Raw genomic sequence first — 10,537 nt, forward strand, 5'->3', positions numbered from 1 at the left:
CCAGCTAGAAGCTGCGTGCCCAGGTGATGGGCAGGCACTTCCAGCCTTGAGCACCCTAGCAAACTGCCCAAAGCCAGGGGTGCACCTGCTTTGCACCCCACCCACCCATGTGCAGGGCAGAGCCCTACCCCAACCCACCCGCTGCCTCTTCCATGCCGAGCTGCTGGAGTCGTGTGGTGATACAGATGCCTCAGCTACGCCTTTTATAAATACCAGCAATGCTCCACTTCCCCGGGTGGGCTGGAAAAAGCTTGAAAAACCGATGGAGTCTTCACTTGTGAGCAGCCAGGGCTGGCTGATGTGAGGGGCTCCTGGACGGGGTGGTGGGACCTCCTTTCACTGTCTGTGCAGGGGAGGCACCTGACATAAGGAGCCCATCACTTTACCTGGCACAAAGGACAAGTTATTAACCTTCCCCTCCCAAACCCTCCTCTCCCACTGCAACAACCACACTGGCCTGTCTCAGGCTCTCCCCTGTGAGCCCTTGCCAAGTAGGGTGCTTATAAAACTAGATAACTGCACCCCAGCTCTGCATTTGACTGACAAACCACCTCTGCCTGTGAGATACCATGTCTGGGGACACGTTTTCATGATGAGCCCAGGGAGCAGGGCGTACAGACATGCTGCAAGTACGTTTGCATTTACACTCAGGCAAACACACACCCACACAGCGTTTAAGCAAGGGACGCGATGTCCTCGCTTTTATCGCTGGGGTACATCCCCACCCACAGCTGGAGGTGGGGAGAGAGGGCTCTGCAGCCACGGCGCTACGCCGGGTGCTGGGAAATCCCACCAGTGGGTCGGGATGGCTCCCGGTGCTTCTGAACCGCTGCAGCCACTTCCTCTCCATTTCAATAAGGTGACACATTCGACACCAACCCAAAGGGCTTCACCTTTGGGGTGAAGTCACCTGTGGGACTCAACAGGACACTGCAAAATCCTGCTCATTAGCAAAGCGGCCGTCAGAAAGCAAAAGCACAGTCACGAAAAAAAGCCTTCATACTCTCCCCCAGACCAGGCAGAAATGAGGAAGCATAAAAGTGCATTCTCATCCTGTGCCAAGTCTCCTCCAAAGGCCTGTCTGCTTCTGCACTAGCATTTCAGAGGGCCAAACCGAAAAACACCCTTCCCCCCCAAAGCCACCCAAGACTCCTTGCAGCAAGGGGGAAAAAATCAAAGAAAAAAAAATCCCACAGAACTAACTCACCTCTAGGCTCATTTGCATCTGCAATGGCCTGTAAGTTTAATATTAAATTCTACACAGCAGCCAAAAATTAGAAGAGTTACATATTTCCTACATCCAGCTGTGTGCAACGGAGAATTTGGGTTCCCAAGAGGTAAATAAAGTTCCTGTGTTTTCCCTAGAGGATTTCTGTGATGGAAACAACCTTCCTACGGGTGTCTGCTGTCAACAGTTTTTAATCATTCATCATTACCTTGTAATAGTAATTCCTGGGAGCAGGAACTCCTAGCTCAAGTACTCTATTATTAAATTAAGAGGCTGCTTCAAAGACGTGAAATGGCTGGGGCTCAGGTTAGCAGGTAAAAAGAGGCATCGCTTCAAGGAGGTAGAAGGGAAAAAGATGGGTAGAAGGCATTTTCCCAGGTGTAACTCAACCGCTTCTCGGTTATTGTTTCCCTCTCTGGGAATCTGTGCAAATTGAGCGAGATGCTGTGCAAGCTGCTCAGAGCGCGCCCATTTTCCTTCCCTTCTTCCCTAACAAAAGAGCCCTCCAAAGCCCGGCGTCAGAGGCTGGACATCTGTCGCCGTTTGGGGGGGCCAGCGTGGTCATTGAAAAGAAGCAGTGACCTGTCAGCTTTGATTGATGGCCACAAACCTCCGGGCTGGACCTCTCGTGTGGGAAAAGAAGTCCCGCCAAGGAAAGTCTCCTTTCACATGCTAATTCTGGGTTATAAATACAGCGGAGGAGCAGCAGAGCGGCAAAGAGCCTGTTGGGAAAGGGAGCGACCCACTGCCCGAGTGCCTCCTTCCCGTCCCGTCCTCCTGGCACCCAGGGCGGGCAGGCTGGATTACAATGACCGCTGCAGCCACCACCGGCGGCACCCACAAGCTCACCAGCACCAAGGAGGAGAGGAAGGTAGGTCCCCTCCGCACTGCTGCAACAGCAGCCCCACATGTGGATGCCAGCACCGGGCACATGAATGACGAGTGCTGGGGCTACAGGCACTGAGAAACGGGACACTTTTTTGCCTTTTATTATAAAGATGCTTTCTCTGAATTTAACCCATGTGGGTGTTTTTTATGCTTCCTTTTGCCGCCTTAGAAAGGTTTCTCTCTCTTTGCTCCATTTGGGTAAACTCTGCTTAAAATGGGTGGAAGTGGGAGAACTGAGACCTGATACTGTCTAAGGGACAGGCCATGACCAGAGCTGGAGATGGCGCACTCTCCATCTGTATCTTGTCCCTGCCGAGCATTGCAACACCCCACGCTGGCTTCACGCAGGGGATGGGGCTCTCTGCCCTCACTGAACTGCAGCAGGGAGAGGAAGAAAAAACATCAACTGCAATTTTTCCTCCTCCTTTTCTTTTCCCTGCCAGTTAAGGAAACCCCTCATTGAGCGGAAGCGAAGGGAAAGGATTAATAACTGCTTGGACCAGCTGAAGGAGACTGTTGTGGGTGCATTTCATCTAGATGTAAGTGCTCATTTTTATGCTGCTTTTTGTCCTTTTGCTGGTGGGGGATTGGTTTGGGAGCGTCTCTCTCTTTTGAGAAACTCAGCATGGTACAAACCCTTCATTGCCTCTAACTGCTGCACTCTTTCCTTATCAGCAGTCTAAACTGGAAAAAGCAGACATCCTTGAGATGACGGTGAAGCACCTCCAGAACATCCAGAGCAGCAAGCTGATGGGTGAGTGCCCGGTCCCCCACCCTGCGAGTGTGGGCAGCGCCGGGGCAGGAGGGTGCCAGCAGGTTTAATCTGCTGACAGCTTGGGAAAAGCATCTTTCAAACCCATTGAGGCCCGGGCTGCTGCTCGGGTTTGGCTTTCTCCACTAGATGGGGAGATGGAGCTGGGCACTGGTTAACCCACAGAAGGCTTTTTTTTCCTTCGTGAGCCACTTTCTGCTTTTTAGTCTAGTTTTGCCCTTGGCGGTGGGCAGCAGGACGCGGGGGCTGCCTGTCAGGGCGGCTCGCACCGTGCATCACCTTCCCCCTGTGCCCTGCAAACGATTCACCTTATAGTAAAGCCCAGTTGGCTTCAGCAACGAGCCCCCCAGGAGCCTGTGCACACGGGAAACCTGGTGAATGCTTTTAAGCAGGAACACACTGGGCAGCTTTTACCTGCTCACCAACTCCCCTTTGTCTCCTCTCCAACACAGCCGACTCCAAAGTGGGTCTGGAAGCCCAGCAGAGGTACAGCACCGGGTACATTCAGTGCATGCACGAGGTGCACAACCTCCTCCTCACCTGCGAGTGGATGGACAAGACCCTCGGGGCGCGCCTGCTAAACCACCTGCTGAAATCCTTACCCAGGTCTGGCGAAGACACCTGCAAAGCAGCATTAAGGCCTTCGAGCCCATCTCAGCAGCCTCTCTTGACGGCAAAAAGCCCCCTGAGCCCTAAGGGGAGCACTCGGGGCACAAACCCATCACAGGAGCGCTTCTACCCCGTGGAGAACAAGCAGGCTTCGAAAAATTCCTTCCAGCTGCCATTGCTGTCGGTTTTCAGCCAGGTTGATGCCGCACCTCCCAGACAGGTCCTGCAGCCAAATTTTTCCCATAACAACCCTAGAATGGGGTCATTAGATATGTGGAGACCATGGTAAAGTGTGTTTTAAAATGTTTATCCTAACCTTAGACACTCTTACGTATGTATCTTATAGATATGTTTCTTTAAAACACTTGTGGAGCAAGTCTGTTCCTGTAGGTGTACTAAAGACCAGGGTACTTCAAGCAGAAGTAAACCTATGTGTAGCCTGCATTGTAGAAGGCTGCTGTTATTTTTTATTTATTTAATACATCTAAATTATTGTATAGAATCCTCTCAAGCTCTTTAGTGTATATTAATTATATAGCTTTCCTGGTTTACATTCTTAAAATAATTAATTTCCTATTAATAAAAATACAAGACAACAAGCAATGACCCTCTCTGGCATCAAGCTTACCTCTCAGATCTCACATAAGTCACTGAGATCACTTTGTTGGATAAAGGGGTAAACAGCTGATCTCTTCTGCTTTTTATTTTTATTATTATCCCTGTGCAGCTGTAGGAGATTCCAGTTCTGATTCCTGTAAAAATGCTGCAGTGATTAGAAAAAAAGAGGGAAAGGGAAAGACTTGGTTTGGACGTTTTAGGCTGTTTAGAAATGCTGTCTGGATCGCTCACTCTGGCTGTGCTGTTCCTAGCCACCTGGACATCCTGACATTACTGTTAAACTAGTGAGCTACATATATATATATATGTATGTTACATATAGTTATATTTAGGAATTATTCTTTTGTTTCCGTAACTAAAAGTTCTAAATAAACTTTTAGAAGATAACGACTGATATTTCTCCCAGCCTTGTCCTGTCTGCTCTGAATAAACAGTACTTGGGGATCTGCTTTTGTGTTCTTTCACAAACGTTTTTTCCTGAATGCAGTTGAAAGAGATGGTTTGGTTTTTGCCCCCGATGCTTTGTAGAAAAGCAGTGTGCACCACACGCGCGCGCGCACACACACACACACACAGAATCACCTGGATCACAGTAACACTTAAGAGGTTATGAAAGAAATCAGGAGTTGGGTTTATCAGCCTGGATCAATGCTTTAGCTTTTGCTTATAAGGGAATCGCAGAGATAATCTAAAGGGCAGAAGGTAAAATTCCCTGCAAATTGGACCAAGGAGACTGGGACAAATCTGCTCGGTTTGTTGGCAACATTTGGTCCCAGTTTTTCATCTCAAAGGCAGTTAAAAGTTCCTCACAGTTAAAATAAAAGAGCAAGGAACTCTTAAACAAACACCGCACATACTAATTAATGGACTCACAGTTCAGAGGGGCTCATTATGCAGCGAGATCTATTTGATGATGTGCCGAAGCAGTGAAAACCATCACCTTTGGGTTTAGCATCTTTTTCTATGAAGCTCTCCCTTTTATCCAGCCCTCTTGAAAAGGCATTAGGAGTGGTGGCATAAGGGTGGTAGGAGAAACAACTGGGCTACACATGGCTGTGTGGAGGCCCCGCGGGTTTCTTCAGCCATGGAGTCAGAAGGCAGGTAAAGACACAGAATTGTACAGATCTTACCGCAACCTCAGTTTCCACCCTCTGCCTGAAAATTAGGACTTCCCCCTTTACTGATGGGAACCTCCAGAGTGAACACCAATACAGAAAATACATCCAAATCATCCCACCACAAAAATCCAGATAAGGGTGGGAGCTGGGGCCAGCCTGAGCAAACAGCCGCAGCAAAGCACACAGAATACTCATGAGCAGGGAAAACATTCAGGCAAAGCAAACCGCAAAATCCTGGAAGAGGAAAGACATTAAAGACCTCCCCAGTTTATTATCATGCATATTGCTGAGTTTAGATAAAGCCCCCATGCCACACAAGCCCGCATGGCTGCACCCACCAGAGGAACCTCCATTGCCCAGCGCTGGGGTCTGCACACCAGTGGGGCAGATAAGAGGAGCAGATAGGGCCTGAAGTTTTCATTTACTTCTAGATGGTGTCAGTAATGCATCTCATGGCACTTGTGGCCACCTTATTGTTATGCTGGGAGAGGCTGTGATGAAAATATTTTACTACGGTTTGACAGCATCAACTTAAAAACATACTTTCCCCCTAAAAGCTGTAAAACCCCAGTGACTATAATTATCGGCTATGGTTACCGTGCTGAAAAGAGATCAGTGGGAAATATGTATTTCTCACCATCTCTGCTTGTTTACTTTGCGCATTTGAAAATACTTTGTGGTTAGTGAGTTTTATTATTTCCTGTTTCTAATCAGTAAGGCTTTTTCTGTTGTGGGTGTGGAGGGAAGGGTCACATAGCAGCTGGCGAGAGAGTTTTAAAAATAGAAAAGTGAGGCTGCAATACTTGGCCAACAATCTCCAGGAACAGTTTTAGTACAAGACACTCATTTTTCATTGCCTTCATTTCAAACCGATGGTGACCTTTTATGTGATCTCCCTGTCACGTACCCAACTAATGCTGCGGGAATGGGTTGCAAGTCACCAGTTTTCAGTAAAGAAAACATTTCTTCAGAAAGGCAGAAGATTACTCATAGCACTTCATATACACAAATTTCAGCTATTACATGTGTTTGACAAAGGAACTTCGTATTTACTTCAAACCCATCCGGTTTTACCAAAACCAGAACTGTACAAGAGCAATAATACTTTGCCCTTCAATATAGCCACCACTCTACTGACAACCAAAAAACGCATTGCCAGCTACTACCATCTTCCCCCCAGGAAAAAGGAGGCATAGAGAAGCTCTCCCAGCCAGCAGGCTAATGCAGAGCAGATAGCACTGTCTTCATAAGTCGGTGTTTGAAGCTGCACCATCACACACGCTCTGGACACAGTAGCAGGATCCGTACAGATGCTATTTTCACATCTGCAGCAGGCGCCGGCAGTTGTGTCTCTTGGCTGCCGGGTGTGCCACAGCGCAGCCCAGGGCTCGGTCCCCCAGCACCGAGATGAGGCACCTTCAAGACTGCACCACCGTTCCCACCTGGGACTGCATGCCCAAGGCACTAGGGGTTTGGAAGCGCAGACGGCGGGGATGCTGCACACCCAGGTCTTCACCTCATATGCAGACTGGAAACAGCCAAGACAAGCACCCAGACCAGATTCCTCAGTATGGGCATGGCCAGACAGACCTGTTTGCTAGAAGTGGTCACAAGATGCATCACATCTCACCCAGCACACGCAGGGCTGGGACAGCCTGGTGCAGATCTGGGCTTTGTTTGTCTCGAACTGCCAAAGTGCTGTTTGAGACACATATTTGTGAACGGAGCATTAAAAAGCAGAGGCTGGTTGCTATGTACACGGGGATGTAAGGAAGGCTGGACCCGAGGCTCAGGTCCCCCACGTGCCTTTAACACGAAGAAATTACAGATTTCTATAACAACGTAAGCCCAGGTGGACAAAATACCCACGTGCATAGCAGCTCCCTTTATATAAACTGCACACCCAGACCAGCTCTCATGGAAACCAACAGGAAAACTCCCACTTATTTCTCAGAAAAGGGGACCAAATCCTTTCCCATTAGGAAAGTACAAAGGCTCATGAGTATGTAAGAGAACTTATGGCCCTGCCATGCTGTCTTCTCCCAGACACACACAACCCTTGGGGCCTCTGAGCATCCCTGCCTTTTCCCTTACTACTCCTCCCACCCGGAGGGCACTGGAACAACCTCTTTCTGACCCACACAGTTCCAGTCACCCACAGCAACCAGGCCAAAATGCTTTAGGGATTTAGGAGTCATGCTGAGCCCCTGCGGATCATTAGCTGAGAGGGCTGAGCACGCTGCTTAAAAAGGGAACGCGAGCCAAATTTTCAGCTGACCACTTCGTTGAGTGCTTACTTTGGCAAAGAGGAGACTCTGGGCTGCTGGCGTGACCTCTCCAGGAGCTGTGGAGGGGCTCCTAATCCTCCGCACTCACAAGCAAGCGACCTTGCAAAACCCCATGCAAAACCAATTCTGGGGCAGAATGTTTTCAAACTGATTTGAACCACACTGCCGTGGCTGCGAGTGCTTGTAGCTCACTAGCAAAGTGCTCCTCTTGGGACAGAAGTGAAAACAAACCCACTGACAGTAGAACACCAAAGACTTCACTTTCCCTTTATATATGCCATTTTCTCACAGCTTCCAGTGTATACATTCCTGTCTTAACAGGGACACACTCATATTTCATCTCATGAGAACTAATGTTGTGTTGAGAACCTAACCCAAAGTCTGTCACATTTTTCAGAGCTTTCACATACTCATGAATAACACAGCAGAAGCTGAAGCCAGCCCTGGATCTGATCTGCACTGCTGAGATGTTTCATTTATAAATCGCAGCCCTGGTGAGAATGTGGCTTGCTGCCTAGGGCATCACTGCAGACCTACCAGAGCCTGGGAACTTGCTCTGCTTCTGAGACTCTCCTATGCTCCCTGCATTAGGTGTCACAAATCCTATTGCATATTTATATATAAAAAGCATGTTAGAGCATTTTCATCAAGTTTTCTATGGCTAACACCACCAAGCAAATGGACTTCTTCAATCAATCCCACATCTGCTGCCACAGAGAGAGCTGGTCCTCTAGAAACAGCTCAAAAGGGGCTTTTCTTTGGGGCTGGAGGACTGTCCCTTCTGCTCTGCCAAACAGCAAACACCCTCGAGGAGAGCTGGGAACAATGCCTCCTCTTCAGGGTCTCCTTCCTGAGGAGGCCAGGGGAAACGGCAGAGCAGAAGCTTCATGGCTGTGGGAAAGCCGCTCAGCAGGGAATGGCTTTGCTGGGGTAAGAGGAAGGATGGAGAAACCACTGCCAAGCTATCCCTTCCTTCACTAGGAGCTTCCTAAAATCCTTCTCTTTCTCCATCTGCCCCTCCCCAGCACGCCTCGTCCTTGAGTGTACCCACACAACAGAAGTCTGCTGTAGGATGACTTTTCACTCAAATTGGCATAATGATACAACCTTGTTTTATACCCACAGCCCTGAAACTTTCTCTACACAACAGGCCTAGAGAGTTCAGCTGTAAATTTGCTTGCAGAGAGGAGAAACCCAGTGGCCAGTCTTGCTACCCCATCAGAAATGCTGTCCTGTGCTGTAAAGAGCCGGTTTACTGCCTTTCATAGCCACCTAATGAAGCGCTTGCCTCTTCACTTTTATCCTCTATTGATACAGACATTTACGGCAGCTCTTGCACGCTCCTGGCACACCCTGTGCATTTAAAAGCACAGGACTTAGTCAGCTGTATGAAAGAAGGCTTTACATAAACCACACAGGCATTTCCACAGTCCTGGCGTGGCGTCCGCTTCACCCTCCTGCACAGGGTCTGTCGGGACCCCGCTCGCTCTCACAGCCCGGCCACCAGCAGCTGGGCTTTGCACAGCACCCTAATAGGATTATCCAGGGACCTGGTCAGCACCCGAGGAGCCATCTGTCACAGCCCCGGCATCACTGACCCCCAAGACAGCACACTGCAGCTCCCCTACCTTTAGCCAAGATGTTGGTGTTTTCCAAAGCCCTAGTGCTCACCAGGAGATGCATTCCCATAGGGAGGTGGAGTTCATAACATTCCGGGCCATGAGCATAATTTTTGGTGGCTGCCGAAGAGAATGGAGCAAACTCTGCTGGAAGCACCTTTCTGCCCCTGTACATCCCTCACCCTTCGCTCCAGGCTGCTCCAGTAAAAATGTTTTTCAGTTGAAAAACTGTCAAGCCAGAAGCAAGCCCTACAAAACTACAAGGTTAGGAAAAACCCCAGAGTGGCTCTGGAAGGCCACTCCTTTTTGTCTCAGCCAGCCAGTGGATGGCGTATAGATCATGCCAGGGAGCAGGTAACCTTCTGCAACACAAGCCACATGCAAAACTGAGCTTAGCAAACAGCTTAGCTTTCCCCCAGCAACCTCTCCACATGGTCACACCATCTCCCACTGCTCAAGCTGTTTCTTTCTACCTCCTATGGACTGAGAAGGGAGAAAGAGAGAAATAAGCATTTCCACACAGTTCAGAAGAGCTGATGTTAGGCAGGACGGTGAAGTGAGCCAGGAGAGCCATGGCTGAGCGCCTCAGGACAGAGGAGCTCCCACAGCAAGGGCAGAGCATCACTGTGCAGGAGCTGGGACTTTCCTGGGTCCCTCTGGGGCTGTAGGAAGAACCACTCAGGAGCAACCACATAACCTCAAACCTCTCTGCTCCCTACCCTAGTTAGCCTACATGAGTATTAAAGTACAAAGCCAAGCATATCTTCCCACTGGAGAGGCTGTGGGAATAAGTAATCTGCATGGGATAGCAATCACATCACCTCACGCACTCCTGAAAAGTGCTGAGATATTATTTTGATACGTGTGATAGAAGAACCATCCAGACCATTGAACACAATGAAAGCAATACCTGGACAGACAGGTTCTCCAAACCAGACACGTTGCTGTCAAAATCATCTGGAGAAAAGGAGACTAATGCCTCCCAGTGTTTTCCATAGTTTGACACTGCACACATGAGCACACACCTATTAGAAGACCTCTGCGGCAGTCCGAGGCTTTGTCCTTCCTTCGTCCATAAGAACCCATGATCAGAGAGCGCTTTCCAACACAGACCCGAGACACGAGAGGTAAGCCCTAAGTCTACCAGTATACCTTATCTCACCCACGGCTTTGGACTTGGTGTCGATTGCTCTGTGGTTTTTCAGAGCAGTCGCAGTTACAGCAGCCTAGTGTGGGGCAGCAGCTAAGCATGGCCCCACAAGACAACTGATCTTGTTCTAAGCCCCACTCTCACCTCCACTTGCTCTGCACCCAAATTTTTCCAGTCTCCTTTCCTGGGGGTGATGATTGTATTCATCTGGGAGATCTCTAGATGAAAAGCACTAGCAAGATGCCAG

General features: G+C 49.2%; 1 protein-coding gene across 1 annotated transcript; it reads left to right on the forward strand.

Moving 5' to 3' along the window:
• Positions 1 to 2,036: 2,036 nt before the first annotated feature.
• On the forward strand, positions 2,037 to 4,540 carry LOC103894032 (transcription cofactor HES-6). The gene is made up of 4 exons (XM_019470500.1): positions 2,037 to 2,099; positions 2,560 to 2,655; positions 2,792 to 2,870; positions 3,341 to 4,540. The coding sequence occupies exons 1-4, from the start codon at positions 2,037 to 2,039 to the stop codon at positions 3,784 to 3,786; spliced, it is 684 nt and encodes a 227-aa protein (XP_019326045.1). The 3' UTR covers positions 3,787 to 4,540.
• The last annotated feature ends 5,997 nt before the right edge of the window (positions 4,541 to 10,537 follow it).

This window comes from Aptenodytes forsteri, unplaced genomic scaffold, assembly GCF_000699145.1.
Source record: "Aptenodytes forsteri isolate BGI_AS27 unplaced genomic scaffold, ASM69914v1 Scaffold382, whole genome shotgun sequence".
In the NCBI taxonomy this organism is placed as follows: domain Eukaryota; kingdom Metazoa; phylum Chordata; class Aves; order Sphenisciformes; family Spheniscidae; genus Aptenodytes; species Aptenodytes forsteri.